General features: G+C 39.4%; 1 protein-coding gene and 1 non-coding gene across 2 annotated transcripts in view; one reads left to right on the top strand and one right to left on the bottom strand.

The window, feature by feature from the left end:
• SAMHD1 (SAM and HD domain containing deoxynucleoside triphosphate triphosphohydrolase 1) overlaps positions 1 to 21,521 on the bottom strand; it is a 62,207-nt gene extending 40,686 nt beyond the window's left edge. Inside the window, exons 1-4 of the mRNA XM_007447732.1 lie at positions 21,311 to 21,521; positions 17,497 to 17,563; positions 12,789 to 12,861; positions 1,812 to 1,972 (exon numbers count right to left, since the gene is read on the bottom strand). Coding sequence (XP_007447794.1) covers positions 1,812 to 1,972; positions 12,789 to 12,861; positions 17,497 to 17,563; positions 21,311 to 21,518 — 509 coding nt within the window. The 5' untranslated portion in view covers positions 21,519 to 21,521. The remainder of the gene's footprint in view (positions 1 to 1,811; positions 1,973 to 12,788; positions 12,862 to 17,496; positions 17,564 to 21,310) is intronic.
• TRNAG-UCC (transfer RNA glycine (anticodon UCC)) lies at positions 9,731 to 9,803 on the top strand. Its single transcript has one exon. It is a non-coding gene; the product is annotated as a tRNA-Gly (tRNA).
• Positions 21,522 to 21,827: the final 306 nt, after the last annotated feature.

The following is a 21,827-nucleotide window of genomic DNA, read 5'->3' as shown; positions in this document are numbered from 1 at the left end:
ACAAAAAAAAAAAAAAAAAAAAAAAAAAAAAAAAAAAAGATAGAACAAAATTGTACGCTGAGGTTGCTAAGATCTATCATAAGAACAAATCTTCTATCTGTGAAATAGTGAAGAAGGAAAAAGAAATTTGTGCTAGTTTTGCTGTTGCATCTCAGACTGTCAAAGTTACAGCCACGGTGTGTGATAAGTGCTTCATTAAGATGGCAAAGGCATTAAATTTGTACAATAAGATATTCTGAGAGAAAGAGAGAAACCACATGCACATAACTTTTATTGCACTGTATTGTTATAATTGTTCCATTTTATTATTAGTTGTTGTTAATCTCTTACTGTGCTTAATTTATAAATTAAACTTTATCATAGGTATGTATTTTTAAGGAAAAAACATAGTATAAATAGGGTTTGGTAGTATCTGTAGTTTCAGGCATCCACTGGGAGTCTAGGAGCATATACCCCATGGATAAGGGGTGGACCAGGGACTTCCCTGGTGCTGCAGTGGTTACCGCCTGCCAATGCAAGGGACATGAGTTCGAGCCCTGGTCCGGGAAGATCCCACATGCACGGAGCAACTAAGGCAGTGCGCCACAACTACTGAGCCTGCGCTCTAGAGCCCGCGAGCCACAACTACTGAGCCCATGTGCCACAACTGCCGAAGCCCGCGTGCCTAGCGCCCATGTTCCACAACAAGAAAAGGCACTGCAATGAGAAGCCCATGCACTGCAATGAAGAGTAGCCCCCACTCGCAGCAACTAGAGAAAGCCTGTGCACATCAAAGAAGTCCAAATGCAGGCAAAAAAAAAAAAAAAAAAAGCAGAGCAAAGTCTCAACTATGTTGTATGTAACAGAGGTGCCACCTTCTCTAAGCTTGCGAATGCTTTTCTGATTGATTTACACGTTTCCTGATAGGTAAGAAAACAATGTGGTTTTTTTGTTTTTCGTGTTTTTAAATTTATTTTTGGCTGCATTAGGTCTTTGATGCTGCATATGGGCTTCCTCTAGTTGCAGAGAGCAGGGGCTAATCTTCGTGTGGTGCACTGGCTTCTCATTGTGGTGGCTTCTCTTGTCGAGGAGCACAGGCTCTAGGCGCACAGGCTTCAGTAGTTGTGGCACACGGGCTCAGTAGTTGTGGCACACAGGCTTAGTTGCTCTGTGGCATGTGGGATCTTCCCAGGCCAGGGCTCGAACCCGTGTCCCCTGCATTGGCAGGCGGATTCTTAACCACTGTGCCACCAGGGAAGCCCAATGATGTGGTTTTAAAGGGCAATTATGTATAAGACTAAATAGGAAATGTAGGAAAATTAAATAATCAAACTTACAAAGTTAGTTATATCAGTAACCAACCCTATTAACTTTTTTTTTTCCTATTAACTTTTAAATAATATTTAAACATAAATGTTTCATCTAAAAGTCCTGTCAGGCACTTTTGTTTTCTTTCCAGGAAGGATTTGAGGTGGCTTCTAAGAATACATAAAATAAGTAAAGTAGAGCAAGGTAAATCAAACCTTCAACTTTCTCATCAATAAAATAAGGATATTATTGGGAATTCCCTGGCAGTCCAATGGTTAGGACTCCACGCTTCCACTGCACGGGGCACGGGTTCGATCCCTGGTTGGGGAACTAAGATCCTGCATGCCACATGGCTCGGCCAAAGGAAAAAAAAATCAAATATTGATTGTCTCAGTCAAACAAGGCTCTTAAAAAAAATAAGGCTATTATTACCATTTTATAAAACTATTTGTTTTCTAAAAGATACGATGTGACCGAGAAGGGACTTAATAACTATAAGTTCCCCACCCCAATACCCTTCTTACCCTAGACTATGCTCAAATCGATTGTGTGAAGCTCCTGGAAAAACATAGTAACCGCCTCCCAACTGCTTAATATATCGCAGGCGCTGAAATTGAGGTGTGTCGATGATTCGGATGAGAAGAGGGTGAAATTCAATGTGACCATGGATAGGATCATTAATCACCTAGAAAATTATAAATTAATGTGAATAACAATACATAACACCATCTAAAATTTTTGTCCAGTCATTCCTATCTACAGTGCAAAGTCAAAGCTATTCATTTTTAAGTTAAGAATAATACTAAGGGAAATGACAAGTTATGAATATCTTTACCTTATTTAGGTATCACTACCAGACAAAGCAAGTATATTGGACCTGATGGATTCTAATAATGGATTAATGGATTCTAATAACAGAAGGGTAAAGATTTCAATCTTTCTTTTATGTATATGATTTCATTAGCCTTTAGTAAGTTAATCTGGTATTCAAGTTAAACATACTCATTTAACACACTCATTCAGATCACACACACTATTTTACCACAGGCACTGTGTCTAATTTTTTTTGTAAATGTATCTACCCATCACTATAATCCTTAATAAAAAAAACAAAAAAACCTCCTACCATGTAGTAAACAATCATAGGCAGGAAGTACTATAAAATTCTACAGCACTTAATGTCTCTAAGAAGTACTTACTTATACTTAGTAAACATACATTTCATAATTATTCATTACTCTAAGCTTAAGCAGGGGCTTTAAATATGGGTGAAGATCTTTTTTTTTTTTTTTCGGTACGCGGGCCTCTCACTGTTGTGGCCTCTCCCGTTGCGGAGCACAGGCTCCAGACGCGCAGGCTCAGCGGCCATGGCTCACGGGCCCAGCCGCTCTGCGACATGTGGGATCTTCCTGGACCGTGGCACAAACCCGTGTCCCCTGCATCGGCAGACGGACTCTCAACCACTGTGTCACCACGGAAGCCCTATGGGTGAAGATTTAATGCTCTATGTTTCTTTAAATAAAGATAACGTCTTTCTTAATTGTCCATAACTGTCTTTTAAAAAGAATGTTTCAGAATAAAAAAAGAAACATGATAAATGATCTAATCCATGATTTTCAAACTGCTTCAAATGGTTCCATGAAGTTCCTAAAAAATGTATGGAATTCTGGGAGGTGAAGGGCCTTGTCTGCCTCATTTACTGCCATATTCTCAGAACCCATCAAACAGCACAGTTCCTGACACAGAGTAGGAACTCAGACACATTTTGAATGACTACTGTTGAAACATTATTCCAAAGTAATACATGTTAAAACATTATTCCAAAGTAATACAAGGTATTATAGTTACAGTGTACCAAGTATATCTTTAATAATACACCAAGAATGATGTCAAAGTATCTCAGGAATAGAAGGATGTAATTCAACCCTGTGAATGCCCTTATCAGAGAAGAAAAAGTTGCACAATTTTTAAATATATGAAAATCATATACTGGTCTATTCTTTCTCCCTTATACAAGATCAATGTAACCACGAAACAAATGAGAATCTATCTTTTAAATTAATTTATTTATTTTTGGCTGTGTTGGGTTTTAGTTGCTACATGTAGGCTTTCTCTAGTTGTGCCGAGCGTGGGCTACTCTTCGTTGCAGTACACGGGCTTCTCATTGCGGTGGCTTCTCTTGCTGTGAAGCATGGGCTCTAGGCATGTGGGCTTCAGTAGTTGTGGCACACAGGCTCAGTAGTTGTGGCTCGTGGGCTCTGGAGCGCAGGCTCAGTAGTTGTGGTGCACAGGCTTAGTTGCTCTGCAGCATGTGGGATCTTCCCAGACCAGGGCTTGAACCCGTGTTCCCTGTACTGGCAGTCAGATTCTTAACCACTGCGCCACCAGGAAAGTCCCAAGAATCTATTTTACTTTGAAAAATTATCAAAGAAAAGTCCTATAATCTACTTTTAATCCATTTAAAGATCTAAAAGACTTCACTGTCAATTTTTCAATGATTAATAACTTTTTAAAAGAACTCAATGAAAATTATTTTTAACTTAATATCATAACACACACTCTCAGGTCAAAATGCATCATGAACAGTTTCTCATGTTTTTACAAATCTTAATAATTATCACTGTAATGGCTCTATTTCATTGATGAACCAACATTTTTAAACCATTCCCCTAACACTGGGCTTTGCGAAACTAGAAATTCTATTTAGTCAATTTCATATTCCCTTTGCAACCCTTAGTGTGTATATGTGATATTAAAGTGTTTTGATCACTTTTTTAAATTAATTTTTATTGGGGTATAGTTGATTTACAACGTTGTGTTCGTTTCTGCTGTAAAGCAAAGTGAATCAGTTATACATATACATATATCCACTCTTTTTTAGATTCTATTCCCACGTAGGTCATTACAGAGTACTGAGTAGAGCTCTGATCACTGTATATAATCTGTTATTTTTGTTCCTGCAGTATTTTTTTGAGGTATAGTTGACTTACAATATTATATTAGTTTCAGGTTACAACATAGTGATTCAAAATTTTTATAGAATATACTCCACTTACAGTTTTATAATATACGGGCTATATTCCCTGTGCCATACAGTATATCCTTGTAGCTTATTTTATACATAGTAGTTTGTACCTCTCAATCCCCTACTTCTATTTTGCCCCTCCATCTTCCCTCTCCTAATTGCTAACCCCTCGTTTGTTCTCTATTATTCTTGAGTTTTTTTGTTTTGCTATATTCATTTGTTTCATTTTTTAGATTCCACACATAAGTGATAACATACAGTATTTGTCTTTCTCTGACTTATTTCACTAGGAGTAATACCCTCCAAGTCCATCCATGTTGTTGCAAATAGCAAAATTTCACTTTCTTTATGGCTGAGTACTATTCCATTGCGTATATATATCTTCTTTATCCATTCATCTGTTGATGGACACTTAGATTGCTTCCATATCTTGGCAATTGTAAATAATGCTGCTATGAATACTGCGATACATGTGTCTTTTCAAATTAGCATTTGTGTTTTCTTCAGATATATGCCTAGGAGTGGAACTGCTGGATCATATGGTAGTTCTATTTCCAGTTTTTTTAAGGAATCTCCATACTGTTTTACACAGTGGCGGTACCAATTTCCATTCTTACCAAGGGTGTACAAGGGTTCCTTTTTCTCCACACCCTTGCCAACATTTGTTATTTGTGGGCTTTTTGATGATAGCCATTATGACAGGTGTGAGATGATATCTCACTGTGGTTTTGATTTGCATTTTTCTGATAATTAATGACGTTTAGCATCTTTTCATCTGCCTGTTGGCCATTATGTATGTCTTCTTTGGAAAAATGTCTATTCAGGTCTTCTGTCCATTTTGCTTCTACTAATTTTGGGTTCTGTTTGTTCTTCTTTTTCTAGTTTCTTTAGATGTAAGGTTAGCTTATTTGAGATTTTTCTTTTTCCTGAGGTAGGTTTTTATTGCTATAAAGGTCCCTCTTAGAACTGCTTTTGCTGCATCCCTTAGATTTTGGATTGCTATGTTTTCATTTTCACTTGTCTCCAAGTTTTTTTGGTATTTTCCTTGATTTTTTTCAGTGATCCATTCGTTATTTAGTAGCATGTCTAGCCTCCACAGGTTTGTGTTTTTTGCAGTTTTTTTCTTGTAGTTGATTTCTAGTCTCATAGCATTGTGGTCTGAAAATACGCTTGACATGATTTCAATTTTCTTAAGTTTACTGAGACTTGTTTTGTGGCCTAGAACGTGATCTATCCTGGAGTGTTTCATGTGCACTTGAAAAGAATGCGTATTCTGGGACCTCCCTGGAGGCCCAGTGGTTAAGACTCTGAGCTTCTACTGCAGGGGGTGCAGGTTCAATCCCTGGCCAGGGAAATAAGATCCCACATGCCACACGGCATGGTCAAAAAAAAAAAAAGTGTATTCTGCTGCTTTTGGATGGAATATTCTCTATAAATCTGTTACATTCATTTGGTATAATATATCATTTAACGCCTGTGTTTCCTAATTGATTTTCTGTCTGGATGATCTGTCCATTGGTGTAAGTGGGGTGTTAAACTTCCTTACTATTATTGTTGTTACTGTCAATTTCTCCCTTTATGTCTGTCAATATTTCCTTTAGGTATTTAGGTGCTCCTATGTTGGGTGCATATATATTTACAGTTGTTATATAACTTCTTCTTGGAGTGATCCCTTGGTCATTATGTAGTGTCCTTCTTTGTCTCTTGTAACAGTCTTTGTTTTAAAGTTTATTTTGTCTAAGTTTTTGTTACCCCGGCTTTCTTTTGCTTTTGCTTTTTTAATATTTATTTGGGGGCACTGGGTCTTAGTTGCGGCACACAGGATCTTCGTCATGGCATGCAGGATCTTTAGTTGCAGCATGCAGGATCTTTTAGTTGTTACATGTGTACCCCGGCTTTCTTTCGATTTCTATTTGCATGGAATATCTTTTTCCATTCTCTCACTTTGTCTGTTTCTTTAGGTCTGAAGTGAGTCTCTTGTAGGCAGTCTATATAAGGGTCTTGTTTTTGTACCCATTCATCCACTCCATGTCTTTTGATTGGAGCATTTGGCCCATTTACATTTAAAGTAATTATTGATAGGTATGTACTTATTGCCATTTTGTTAATTGTTTGGGGGTTGTTTTTGTAGTTCTTTTTGGTTCCTTTCTTCTTCCTTTGTTCTCCTCCCTTGTGATTTGCTAACTATCTTTAGCATTATGTTTGCATTCCTTTCTCTTTTTTGTGTATGTATCTATTATAGGTTTTTAGTTTGTGCTTACCAGGTTTATATATAGCAATCTATATATATAAATGATTATTTTAAGTTGCTGATCTCTTAATTTCAAATGCCTTTTAACAACCTTACATTTTTACTCCCCTCCTGCCATGAGTACTGTTTTTAGTGTCATATTTTACATCTTTTTGTTTTGTGTATCCCTTAACTACTTACTGCAGATATAGATGATTTTACTTTTGCCTTTTAACCTTCCTCCTAGTTTTGTATGTGGTTGATTGAATACCTTCACTGTATATTTGCCTTTACTAATGAGCTTTTTACTTTCATAATTTTCATGTTTCTAGTTGTGGCCTTTTCTTTTTTACTTAGAGAAGTGCCTTTAGCATTTCTTGTAAAGCTGGTTGTGGTGATGAACTTATTTAGGTTTTGCTTATCTATAAAATTTGATTTCTCTATCAAATCTTACTGAGAACCTTGCCAGGTAGGTTCTTGGTTCTTGATATTCTACCACTCTCTTCTGGCCTGCAGAGTTTCTGCTAATAAGTCAGCTAATAGTCTACAGGAGTTCCTGCATACATAACTTGTTGCTTGTGCCTTGCTGCTTTTAATATTCTCTCTTAGTCTACTGTTGATTCCTTCTAGTGTATTTTTCATTTCAGTTATGGTATTCCTCATCCCTGCTTGGTTCTTCTCCATATTTTCTAACTCTTTGTTTAAAAATTTCTAACATCTTGCTCTGTGAATCCATTCTTCTCCTGAGTTCTTTGATCTTATTTACTATCATTACCTTGAACTCGTTATCAGCTAGATTGTCTATCTCCACTTCACTTAGTTCTTTTGAGGTTTTATTTTGTTCAAATAAAATAAACATATTTTATTTAGTTTGGAACATATTCCTCTATTGTCTCATTTTGCCTATATTGCTGTTTTTATTTCTATGTATCTGATATGTTGGTTATGTTTCCTGACCTTGGAGAAGTTGCCTTTTGTGGGAGACGTCCTATGTGTCCCAGCAGTGCACTCCCCTCTGGTCACTAGGGTTATATGTTCTAGGGATGCGCCCAGTGTGAGCTGCATGGGTCCTTCTGTTGTGGTGGGCTGACTACTGTGGGTGGTCTGATAGGCATGGCTGGCACCCCAGTTTGCTTGGTTGCCAGGCCCTACCTTGTGTGGAGGCTGCTAGCCACTGGTTGGCAGGGCCGGGTCACAAGGTGGCTGGCTGGAGAACCCCAGGGGATCCTGGGGCTAATACTGGCTCACTGGTGGGCAGAGCCAGGTTCTGAGATGAGTGGTTGTGAGGCTGAGGTTCCTGAATCTGGTGTTGGCCTGCTGGTGGGCGGGGCCGGTTCTTAACACTGCTGGTTGTGAGTTCCAGGGTGTCCCAAAGCTGGTGCTAGCCTGCTGGTGAGTGGGGATGAATTCCAGGGTGGCTGGCTGAGGAGTCCAAAGTACCTCAGAGCTGGTGTTGGCTTGCTGATGGGTGGGTCCAGGGGCTGGGGCCTCACAGAGCTATTGTCAGCCTGCTGGTGGGCAGGCGCAGGGCCCAGGGTGGGTCCCAGGCTACTGTCAGCTCACTGGTGGGTGGAGCTGGTCCCGAGGTCTCTGGATGCAGGGCCCTGGGGGTCCCGAAGCTGACAGTCTACTGATGGGTGGGCCTGGATCCCAGGGCTGCTGACGGAGGCACCCAAGGTGCCCCAGAGCTGAAGCTGGCCTACTGGTGGGCAGGGTTAGGAGGTAGGGCCCCAGGACTGCTGCTGGACTGCTGATGTGTTGGCTGGGTCCTGACAGGGCAGGCTGTGGGGTTGCAGTGGTCCTGGGGCCTGTGTCTGCCCTCTGGTGGGCAGGATCGGGGTCTAGGAGCTCCTAGGACTGGTGCCCACCCAATGGTGGGTAAAACTGGGTCCTGGGGCTAGTGCTGGCCCAATGGCGGGGGCACAGCTGGGTTCTGGGGTCTCTGGCTGCAGGACCCAGGGGTCCCAGAGCTGGGGGGTGGGGCTGGCTCCTGACACAGCTGGCTGTAGGGTCAGGGCTGTCCTGAAGCTTGTGTCAGCCCACTGGTGAGCGGGGCCAGATCCTTGGGTGGCTGGCTAAGGTGCCCAGGGTGTCTCAGAGCTGGTGTCTCCCAGTGTTATTTAATATAATCTACTCCTTCTAGAGTCACATGGTCCACTTACTTATCACTTTTAAAGGTATATGATATTCTATTGTGTTACTAGCCAAGCAGGATGAAACAATTCTATTGCCTTCTGTATATGCCAAGCACTGAGGATGAGGGATGAATAAGTTACCATTCCTGCCCCCAGGAAAAATAACAGAATCTATTTGTAGAGTAGTGGGGAAAGAGAATGGGGAAAAAGAAACAAAAGAAGGAGTGGTCAGTTCTACCCTGAAGAAAGGGGAACAGGAGCCCTCAGAAAAAGACTCAGAGGTGGTGATTCTATAATTTCACACATATTAGGTAGACATTTCACTGTTTTAAAATTCACCAGGGACTTTCCTGGTCGTCCAGTGGTTAGGACTCTGTGCTTCCACTGTGGGGAGGGCACGGGTTAGATCCCTGATCAGGGAACTAGGATCCCCAAAGCCACACAGCATGGCCAAAAAAAAAAAAAATCACCAATACATTTGACAAATTAGTGCCTACTATGTCAAACACTGCACTTCATCCTCACTATTATGCAATTCCTGGTTTCAGAGGCCAGTTGAACTAAATTTAGCATGAAGAAAACTAAGCCAAGAATAAGAGGCTATAGTCTTGGGTTAGGCAACGGTTTCTTAGATTTGACACCAAATGCATAAGAGACAAAAGCAAAAATAGATACACTGGACTATATCAAAATTTAAAACTTTTGTGCTCCAAAGAACACCATCAAGAAACTAAAAAGAGGGGACTTCCCTGGTGGGATGGTGGTTGAGAATCCGCCTGCCAATGCAGGGGACACGGGTTTGATCCCTGGTCTGGGAGGATCCCACATTCTGTGGAGCAACTAAGCCTGTGCGCCACAACTACTGAGCCTGTGCTCTGCAATGAAAAGCCCATGCACTACAATGAGGAGAGGCCCCTGCTCACCGAAACGAGAGAAAGCCTGCGCACAGCAACGAAGACCCAATGCAGCCAAAAATAAATAAATAAATACATTTACAAAGAAGCAGTACTGATTAAAAAAGCAAAACTAAACTAAACTAAAAATATAGGGAATTCTCTGGTGGTCCAGTGGTTAGGACTCTGCGCTTCCACTGCTGGGAGCCCAGGTTCAATCCCTGGTCAGGGAACTAAGAGCCCGCAAGCCTCATGATGTGGTCTAATTAAATAAATAAAAAGACAGTAAAAAGATAATCCAGAGGATGGGAGAAAATATTTGCATATCATATATTTAATAAGGGAATTGTATCCTGAATATATAAAGAACTGTTACAATTTAAATTAGATTGTGGTGATGACTGAACAACCTTGTGAACTTTCTAAAAAACACTGACTTGGGGCTTCCCTGGTGGCGCAGTGGTTGAGAATCTGCCTGCCAATGCAGGGGACACAGGTTCGAGCCCTGGTCTGGGAAGATCCCACATGCCGCGGAGCAACTAGGCCCGTGAGCCACAGCTACTGAGCCTGCGCGTCTGGAGCCTGTGCTCTGCAACAAGAGAGGCCGCGATAGTGAGAGAGAGGCCGCAATAGTGAGAGGCCCGCGCACCGCGATGAAGAGTGGCCCCCGTTTGCCACAACTGGAGAAAGCCCTCACACAGATACAAAGACCCAACACAGCCATAAATAAATAAATAATTTAAAAAAAAAAACAACCCACTGACTTGTATATTTAAAATGAGTTAATAAAAGAATATATCTGTGTGTAACTGAGTCACTTTGCTGTACAGCAGAGATTGGCACAACATTGTAAATCAACTACACTTCAATAAAAAATAAAATAAAATGAATGAATTGCAAGGTATGTGAATTATATCTCACTAAAGCTGTTTTTATTTTTTAAAAAAAGCGTTAAAAAAGTTAACTAACACACCACTGTAAAGCAATTATACTCCAATAAAGATGTTAAAAAAAAAAGGTAGATGACAAATTAGGGTAGGAATTAATTCTTTGTTCAACTGTACTGCTGATGAAGCTAAGGTCAAAAAAGGTATCATAGGGAGGGTGGGAGGGAGGGAGATGCAAGAGGGAAGGGATATGGGAACATATGTATATGTATAACTGATTCACTTTGTTATAAAGTAGAAACTAACACACCATTGTAAAGCAATTATACCCCAATAAAGATGTTAAAAAAAAAAAGGTGTCATAGGGAGGGTGGGAGGGAGGGATATGCAAGAGGGAAGAGATATGGGAACATATGTATATGTATAACTGATTCACTTTGTTATAAAGCAGAAACTAACACACCATTGTAAAGCAATTATACCCCAATAAAGATGTTAAAAAAAAAAAGGTGTCATAGGGAGGGTGGGAGGGAGGGATATGCAAGAGGGAAGAGATATGGGAACATATGTATATGTATAACTGATTCACTTTGTTATAAAGCAGAAACTAACACACCATTGTAAAGCAATTATACCCCAATAAAGATGTTAAAAAAAAAAAAGGTATCAATTTCATTACTAGACAGTGACTCACCGACTCAAGTACTTAGTAGCTTTAAGATCTATTTTCAATGACTATAGTTTACATATGAGGTTAAACAATTTTGTTTTTAATGAAAAATAGAAAAAATAAATAAAAGGGGGCAAATGAAACTACTGACTGCCTTGAAAATTACTTCAAAAAGATTTTTTGCTGCAAACTGTGAAAATGTGACCTCAGAGATTATCTGAGATGATCTCAACTAATGAAGAAAACTCATCTTATCTCTGCCCTGCCTGATGAGAACACCCATGCTGCTGCTATTGAGAAAGGACAAAAAAGAATGCAGGACAGTAACTGTCTCCCAACTGCAGGACAAAATATTTAGATATCATCTTTGGTAAGTGATTCTTCTATTTACTTCTTCATAAAAATGAAGTGTTTTAAATTAGGTAACTTTTTCAAAAAGGGCTGCGATTTGATCATTCCTCAAATAACAGATTTGCTCTAAGAACAACTACTTTGTTTGTAAAAGAAGATTCTTGTAGAATTGAACCAAACACACTCATTAAATATCTTCAAACACGATTTTCAATGAAAAATAAGCAGACTAACTTGTAACAGTAAAATTGAAATTCATGTGCTCATAGGATCTGAGATAATTCAATACATAAAACACCTCTGATGAAAAGTGCAAAAGATGACTGTGTAAAAGGGGAATGAGATCCCATCCCCTCTTCCAGGTCTGAAACTAAGTTTTCTTACCCTATAGATGTCAAAAGCATAAACAATGTGGTATATTTCCTGTCACCAACCAATCAAGAAACATTTCTTTAATTACGGTATTAGAACCATCCTGAAGAGCTTGTGAAAAATGCACATTCCTGGGTCTCTACTGTAAGTTCCCAGAATCAGAATTTCTGAGATGGGAGCTAGGCAGTTGACTGCTTGTTAAAATGATTCTTGGGACACTGAGTGTGAAAAACAGGGCTTTTGAAATGTCTGGAAGGGGATGGGGGATGAGAAATAAACAGTTATTGATAGATCAAACTTTAGGCATATATCTGTTCTTTGGTCTACTGTTTGACAAAAAAGTTCACCAAAACTGATAAGTAATTTTAATTTAAAAGTTATTCTATGACTAAGGGGTAACTAGGGCTATATGTGTCGATATGGATAGTTCTCAAAAATATAACATTATATGAAAGCTTAGAAGGTTACTTCTAATAAAATGAAATTCCATTTATAAATGTTTAAAAAATATGTAAAACAATACTATATACTGTTTATGGCTATACATACATATGTAGTAAAAATCTAAAAAAAACATTCAAGAAAATGATTAAACACTTGGGGAAAAAAGGATGGAAACAGAATTCAAGAGGGGTACAAACAAGGCCTTCTACTGTTTCTAATATTTTGTTCTAAAAATAATAGATCTGAAGCAAATTAGGCAAAATGTTAAGATTTGACAAGCTGGGCAGTAGTCTATGCTTTTCTGTGTGCTTAAAATATTTTAGTTTTTCTCGTGGTTATTTTAGAAAATGCAGAAAGTTTAGGAAAGTAAAAACCCATTACTCACAATCCTGTTACTGAAAAGAGATTTCTTTCCATTCTTTTAAAAATGAATTCTACATAATTGAGTTATATCACTTTATATTAAAAAAATAATAAACTCAGATTCTTCTTACCTTCATTGTATAAACTTGAATTTGATCCAGTTGTTGGATATTATTAAGCAGCTTTATTCTCTTCCCATAGGAACTAAAATTATAACAGGATAAGCAAATCTATCATTATTTGCTAAATAATAATCCCTGGAGTATATAAATAGTATATAATCAACTTTAGGTTGTTAGAATAGAAGTCAGATTAAAAGGAACAGTTAATAATTCAAACATACTCCTATTAGAAACCCTCTCCCTTCCTTTGCTTCTAAGACATGAGACTCTAATGCCCTCAATCCTCTTCTCTCTTGGTAAATTCAGACTTCAATACCTCTCATACCTATATCACTGAATGCTCAATTTACACTTCAAACTTATTTTAACCTAATTGTGGCCAACACCTACCCTCATGATCCTAAATTTGCATGGCTCACATAAGCGAAATCTCAAGATAGGTAAGTCTCTTTGAAGTAGAGCACAGTGATAATGAAAAAGGTCTTTGGAATCAGGCAGAACTGACTCACATCTGCACGTGGAATCTATATGATCTTGGAAAAGTCACTTAACCTTTTTTGGTACACTGATGTTCTCATCTATAGCACAGAGATAATACTATCTCCCTCACAGGGCTGGAGAGGGATTAAACAGTGTTTAATACAAAAGACTCAGTTCCTGCCCTCAAGAACTATAGGAGAATTTTAACTATGATTACAGATGTTAATAGAAATTATTATTGATGTTAAATTCCATATTTATCCCATCAGCAGTGTTTTAAGTACAAGAATCTAGGAGTTTATTAGTATAACCAAGTGGTGAGTATGTGAACAAAGTTATCTAACTAAACTGGCCAAAGATGTTACATAAAGGAAGACTACATTTGTTTGACAAACTGAGCCTTTGTCATATCAAAATAACTTTCAAAGAGAAATAATTATTGCTTACATCAACTAAGAAATAGTCACATCAAATGCAAATGTCTAGGATACAATGAAAGGAAACGCAGGACAATGTAAGACTTCTTGGCAGGGGTCGTTGTCAGTCACATGATCAGTCCATGAATGGATTTTTGAAACTCTTTATGGTGATGAGTTGCAAAGTTCCAAGTCTGACTTATGAGCATCAGGTATGAATTATGCATGAACCAAGTATATATCGTTTTAGCTTCATTTATACCTATTGTCCTCTATCAGTAATTACTCATAATGCTCCAGTCTTGAGAAAGAATTTAATAGGAATTAAACAACTCAAAATCCTATAATTCACTTTCTTGCTCCATTTACACTTACTAATTGGTCTAGGCATGTTAGCCTGATACCTGGCTGAAGCAGGAGGCAAGGGGTTAGCCTTTATCAATCCTTTAGCTAACTAGACTGAAATGTAAATCTTTTGCTAAAAGTCCTAGATAGACTTGCAGCCAGAAGTACTACAGCTGACCTCTGTGTTGTCCCCCGAGACCCACAGTAACCACAGAATCTAAGAATGACTTTTTTGGAATGTACAGAAGCATCATTACAGCTGATAAACCATTAAAGCAGCATAGCTTGTGTTTTACTATTCCCCTACCCTCTTCAGTTTGAAATAACAAGCATAGGGAAAGGCCAGCCTCCGAGAAGTACTTTAAGGCAGAGCTGTAACTGACAGGTTAAGTATAGTTGCACAGTGGAGCATAACCAGGAATCACAGCATAAAATAATACCAAACCGAAACCAACCTCACAGCCCAGTCTTTTCCTCAACTGATACTCAGTATTCATCACTTAATTAGAACTCAAAAAGAAACTACTGTATTCATAAAGAAATCACATGGGGGGGGGTGGGCAAAATGGGTGAAGGGGCTTCAAGAGGTACAAACTTCCAGTTATAAAATAAATAAGTCATGGGAATGTAATGTACTGCATGATGACTATAGTCAATAATGTTGTAGTGCATGTTTAAAGTTGCCAAGTGATGGTATACAATTTATGTTTTAAGCAGGGCAAGAAAATTTAAGCATAACATGTTCCCTGCTTGTACTGGGCCCTCCCTAATGTGCAATGTGCATTATACATTAACCAGACCTCCTCAAAGTTGGGAATGCCTGCTCAACTGTAAAAAACAATGCTTTTTTCCTTCTTCTGATGTCAACAATGTAACTCCTTAGAAGATTAATTTTTCCTTTCCTAATCCTGTAAGGGATCATGGTGACATACTGTGCCTATGTGCAGATCTGGACTATGTATCTTTGGTGAACTTTACATAAAATGTCAGTGTGTCACTTTGATGTACAATCTGTTTTCTCGAAAATGTATATGACTGTTCCTTTGACTTCTAACAGGCAGAAGAGTCCTCAGAGTTTTCTAAAAGAATGTCTCTTGGATTATAATCCTCAGGTTGGCTTGAATATAAAACTCTCTATTTCTCCTTTAGATCGAATATTGATTAATTTTTTGTTGACCCAAGAGAGTAAATCTTTTTTTTTTTGTTTTTTGTTTTGTTTTGTTTTTTTGCACAGCTTGCAGGATCTTAGTTTCCTGATCAGGGATCGAACCCTCACCCTTGGCAGTGAAAGCACAGACTCCTAACCACTGGACTGCCAGGGAATTCCGAAGAGAGTACATCTTAAAAGTCCTCATCACAAGAAAAAAAATTTCTTTGTAATTTTGTATGGTGACAGAGGGTACTAGACTTATTATGGTAATCACTTCGCAATATATACGAACATTGAATCATTACACTGTACACCTGAAACTAATATAATATTATATGTCAATTATACCTCAATAAAAATATTTAATTTTTTTTAAAAAAATCACTGATTAAAGTATATTTAAAAAGCCGCCCAAAACCTGGAGGTGTTTTTGTTTTGGCAAAGGCTATGTCAAAATAAATACTTTAAACAAAGATTTGGGCCAGAATAGTTGGACTACAATAAGATTTTATTTCCATATTTCATCATTTCTGAAACCTACTGTTTCTTACAACTGATGTGTACATTTAATGTGACAATATTTCTTATTTTTTTAGAAAAATCTTTGACCATCATCAGTTAATCATAAAACTGAGGAAATACAGGAGTACTTGTCTAAACTGGATTCCCCCTAGAAAGCAGAGTCTAGGACAAGAGCTTGCATACAGTTAATTTATTTTGGATGTGAATCCTGGGATATGGAGTGGAGGGCTAGAAAAGGTGAAAACAGGAAACGAGGGGAAAATAATGCAAGGGTACATTAATAAGTTGGTTGCATTGGACCACTGTGAACTTCAACGGATCCCACTGAAATCCTCAAAGGCAGCTCTGTCCAGAACTTTGTCATGATGGAAATATTCTATATCTGCCCTGTTCAGCATGGTAGCCACCAGCCATAAGTGGCTACTGAGCACCTGAATTATGGATAGTATAATTGAGAAATTAAAATTTTCACTTCATTTAATTTTAATTAATTTTAACACATAGGTAGTGGCTGCTGCATAGGAAAACACAGCTCTAAGGAGTACTGCAGAATCCACCTCAGAGTTAAGAGGTGGGCACAAAAAGACATGACATACGGTGTTCCTTTTGGAATTTTTACTATTTTGTTAACTCATGTGTCCCAAGTTCCTGGAAGAATGCCTAACGCATAATGAGCCCTCCATAAATATTTGTTGAATAAATCAACAGCATTTGGGTCCACAAAGTATATGGTTCCCTTTAAAAGCAAAACTCTATTAGAAAAAATTCCATTCAGTTCAAACAATAAGCTACTATTATACATAAGAAATAGGTAGTAAGGGGGACTTTGGGGGGACAGAGGGGGCTGATATATAATTATGAAAGAGGCAAGATTAGGTTCCCAAGGATTCTGACCCAAAGGAGGCTTATTAAAAGTCAGTAAAATGTTCTAAAGTGATCTTTCCCTCAATCTACTTGCATTATCAATTACTAAACAACAGTGCATGAAGTAATTCAGTATAATCTTTTGTTCTGATTCTTTGGTTACTGTTTCCACAAACAACACTTAGCTAAGTGGAATTCCAGAAAAGACCATATTTTACCACTGTTGCCAATTCCCTAATAGAAACAAAGTCTCTACTTTAAGGAAGGTTTAAATATTGATTGGATCTTCAACTGAGATATTTAAAGTGGACTTACATCTAGACCCTAGAATCTCCAGTCATATATAGGGATCTCAACCTACATAAATAATTTATGAAGGGCTTAACATGTGCTAATCACTCTACATACATTGTCTCATTATTATCCATTTCACAGGTGCAGAAACTGAAGGGTTAAATAAATTGTCCCAAATCATACATCTGAAAAGTGCCAAACTACTTTGGATAGTGTCTTTAAATCTAATACCAGGGAAGCATTCCAGCCTTAAGTAGCTCTAGAAAGACCTAGAAATATACTCAAGATAGGGTTGTAGCCTTGATTTTTCTTGCCAACATTTTTTTCCTATCAATTCTACATTTTCTGGAGTGTATAATTCAATTATTCTGAACTTGAGAGTAAAAAGTTGGTCACTACAAACTTCATGAAGGCTTATTACCAAAATTTTTAAAAACAGGAATCATTAGTAATATTTAACATAGGATTTGCATAGCAAAAACAAACAAAAACAACTCTAAGACAGCAGGTGTGGTATTCTGTTTTAAAACCTGTGCAGATTTAAAATGAGGACACTTAATATCAGCAATCTTGGGCTTTGTCTCTCCAGTGTGAATAAAAAGGTCTTAAGTATGCTTGGCTACAATGTGAATTTTATCATTCTTACCTTATTCCAAGGTCTTCAAGAAGAGACTCATCAAGAAAGGGCAGTATTGAACCTGTGATTTTCTTCTCTATGGAAGAAAAGGGAGGGGAAAAAAATGAATGATTTCAATATTCACAGCACATGCTTTTGATTTCTTTCAATTTGGATCCACCAGAATTTACTGAGATCAACATTTTTTTGAGCACCCAGTACTGGCAACAAACTGCCAAGTACCACATTTTTGATTCCTACTTGGAAAGTCTTAATTTTATTTATTTTTAAAAATAAATTTATTTATTTTTGGCTGCATTGGGTCTTCGTTGCTGCACGTGGGCTTTCTCTAGTTGTGTCGAGCGGGGACTACTCTTCGTAGTGGTGTGCCGGCTTCTCATTGTGGTGTCTTCCCTTGTTGCAGGGCACGGGCTGTAGGCACACGGGCTCAGTAGTTGTGGCTCGCAGGCTCTAGAGCGCAGGCTCAGTAGCTGTGGTTCATGGGCTTAGTTGCTCCAGGGATGTGGGGTCTTCCCGGACCAGGGCTCAAATCCGTGTCCCCTGCATTGGCAGGCGGATTCTTAACCACTGTGCCACCAGGGAAGTCCCACATGGTTTATTTTTCTTTATCTTTCTATATAGTTAATTCCAGAACACCTCAGATTCCAGAACACTGGACTATTTTCAAACAAACAAAAGTTTTTCTAAAGGTAACAAGAGAAAATGAGGATGTAATTTTCCAGAAAGAAAAAAACATTTAAATGAAAATGGCATTTTTGGGGGTGTTTTTCAAGCATAAAAATTATTCAATATAAAAAATCCAAACAATATAAAGTATAAAATATCAACCTACTCATATTCTCCTAATAATCATTAATATTTTAGATAACAAAATTCAAGACATTTACCTATGCAATTATGTAATTTTACACAAATGAAATTATGTTGTTTATAATCTATTTTTCCCAACTATTAGGTCATAAAGATCTTTCTTGTCAATTATTAACAATTATTAATGATGTAGTTTCATCATTTTTAATGGTTGTCTTTTATTCCACAATACAGATGTACCATAATACATTTAACCAATTTCTTCTGAACTTATGCTCCTCACCACTAAAATGAGTATAACTGAACCTATGTCACAGAGTTATTGTAAAGATTTTATAAGATGAAACATCAAGTGCAGAGAATTGTACTTCACGCAAAGTAAATGCTCCATAAATTGTTAATCATCAGTATTACTTACTATTATTATCAATGGATATTTAGATCATTTCTACTTTTTTGCTATTTATAACTAGTGGTTAGAAGAATAATCTTGAATAGATTTCTTTGGACAGTGTACAAATGTTTCTGTAAACTCCTACAAGTGAAATTTTCTCTAAGTAAAAAGGTATTCCCAAACTGCCCAGGGTTAAGCAAACTGATACTTCCATCAACTTTATTGGATTACCAATCTTTAAATATTTTTCTATCTAAATTTTAAAATCAGTGTTTTTAAAATTACTGTTAAGACTGAATTTTTTTTCTGTTTTTATTGGCTGCTTGTCAATTGTTCTTGTGTTTTGCTCATTTTCCTACTGGGGTGTTTCTTTCCTTGTTCTTAGTTGACTTTATAACTTTGGTTATGTTCTCCATTTTTTTTCTTTTCTCATTGGTTTGTTTATTCCCTTATGGTTGAGGGAAATCCAATGTATTTTGATGAGAACACTTGTTACGGTATAAGTGGCATGAATTCTGGAGTCCAAAGACCTAACTTTAAAATCCAGCTCTGCTTTTTTCTAGTTGTGTGGCCTTTGAACCTCAAACACATCATCTACTAAAAAAATACACATTGCAGTCTCTAAATTCCTGTGAAACTGTATTCCAAAATGAGGAAAGGCACCCAGCACCTGTGCTTAGTTTTGTCAATAAAAACAAATTTGGACTAGCAAGCTGCTGTGTATAAAACAGATAAAAAACAATGTCCTACTGTATAGCACAGGGAACTACATTCAACGTCTTGTAATAATCTATAACAGAAAAGAATCTGAAAAAGACTACATATATATATATATATATATATATATATATATATATATATAAACACACACACACACACACACACATATCACTTTTCTGTATACCAGAAAATACAGAAACTAATACAACATTGTAAATTAACTATACTTCAATTTAAAAAATCTGGACTTAGATAGGGACAAACTCTAATTAGGGAGAAAATTATTGCAATAGGGAGAATGTTCTGACCTCAGAAATCTGCAAGTGGCTCAAAATCAAAAGGGTGTTTTTTGGTTTGTTTGTTTGTTTTTTAATAGGATAAAGGAGGGGCAAGCAGAGATAAGCAGAATCTTTGGAGGGGAAGTGACCCCAGTCTGACAGGACATTGGCTGTGGTCAGCCAGTTCTTAGGAGAAGCTGATCAGGGAGCAGTAAGAAACTAGCAACTGTGAACACTTGGTCACTTTTTACCAATTAAAAGCACGTAATGTCTTCTAGTATTAGAGTGTGGTTCAAGAGAACAGATCATTCTGAAGACTGATGAATTAATCTACAGGACACCACTGAAATAGGCAGCCAACAATATAGCCAATCACATTTTGAAGACATAAAACTATTTCATCCCCACCTACTGCTACTCAAAAGAAAAATTCCACCCCAGAAGGGGAGGAAAACCAAGGTGGGGGTGGGGGGGCGGGGGTGCTAGGGAAAAAGAGAAGTGCAATTTCCTTCACCCATCAAGCTATCTTTAGGTCTTGAACACTTCTTTAGTTCCTCCCACCCAGCCTAAGCAAGCAGGGCTCTACCCCCCAATTGCAAAAGTTTACTGCATTTGCAAATCACACCACTTTTCCATTGAACACTTCAGAGGGTAAAGCAGAGGTCAAACTTCATCCCCCTTACGGGAAGTTGAGTAGATTTCAAGTGGATGGATGCTTGAACTTAAGCCAGTAAAGTTGCTTAAAACTCACAACCTACAGGCCAAGTTGTGGGCACCTGGGAGTTCAGTGGTCAACCGAACCACCCCAGGGTTCAGATTTAGCGAGGGAAACTTTTGGAGAACAAAACATGATCTTTACTAAGCTCTGCAAGTACAGTCATCACGCATGTATTGAGTCCTACCCGGATGCTACGGTAAGGCGATGCGGATTCAGAGATTAACAGAAAAGTTCTTTCCCGGTTAAACCCCGAGTTGGGAGGGGAGCGGAGGAAACAAACTTTAAAGCACCCAAATAAACTCTAACGTGGCAACGTGGCAAGTGTTCAGGGAGGTGCATCAGCAGAGGGGGGTCTCCCAAGCCTGGTGAGCTTGAATGACAGCAACCCTCCCACCAAGGGTCTTCTAACTAAAAATGGGACCTGAGTCCCGCCTGTCCGGCGCTGGGGTGCCAAGTTCCTGAAGAAGCTCACCAGAGTTAGACCAGCTGCCCCCTCCCCGCCCCAGGTTCACAACCCCCAAAAGTACGCTCCCTTCCTATGGGTCCGCAACGCCAGACGCCCCATTTCTCCCTCCTCCATCTCAGGGTATCCCTCCTGGGCGCTGCCCCTCAGGTCCACCCTTGCGGGTGCCTCCCGCGTCAAGTTTCCTTCCCCCGCCTCAGGCAACCTTCTCCGAAGGGCTCGCAGCCTCAGGTTTCCGTTCTCCGCCTCAGGTCATCCCTCCTGGGCGCCCCCGCCTCAGGTCCACCCCTTCGGGTGCCTCCCGCGTCCGGTCTCCCTCGGCCGCTCTGGCTCCTCTTTGAGGGCCCCACGCTCACGGCCTCAGGGAGCCCTCTCTCAGGCCCGGCTGTCGCGACCTCGGGTCGCCGGCCCCCGGCCCCTCACCCCTACAGCCCTGCTACCTCGGCAGCGTTCCAGCAGTCCAGAATCGCTGAAGCCACAGTCCCTCAGGAAGGAGCACACCTGCTCCGGGCCCCAGGTCCGGTGGTCGGGGTGAAGGTCGGGACTCGGGGACCTCTCTGTGTCTGCGGGAGGGGCGTTTGGCGGGGTTCTCGGGCTGCCATCGCGCCGGGGCCGCTTGGGGGGCTTCTGGGAGTCGGCACTCTGCATGGCTACACCCAGCGCCCCGCGCGACACAGTCAAGAACCCCGGCGCCCGACCCGCGCGCAGGCGCACTCGCAGCTCAGTGGCGGCGGCGGAGAGTCAGCTTAGTGCTGCCAGCCTACTGGCCGGCCGCGCAGGCGCACTGACAGCTCAGACCTTGGGGCCAGGCAGGCCACCCACTTCAGGCCCCCAACCCCCAGTCCCGGCGCAGGCGCAGTGACCGCCCAATGACCCTTAGCCCCACCCAGACGTTTACGCTAAAGCGAGTGAGTAGAAGCAGAACTGAGAGTGGTGCTGGTAAATGCGGGGGTCGGG

Source organism: Lipotes vexillifer, unplaced genomic scaffold (assembly GCF_000442215.2).
Source record: "Lipotes vexillifer unplaced genomic scaffold, Lipotes_vexillifer_v1.1 scaffold397, whole genome shotgun sequence".
In the NCBI taxonomy this organism is placed as follows: domain Eukaryota; kingdom Metazoa; phylum Chordata; class Mammalia; order Artiodactyla; family Lipotidae; genus Lipotes; species Lipotes vexillifer.
Note: the sequence above shows the minus strand (reverse complement) of the source record. Positions and strands in the feature narration are given on the sequence as shown.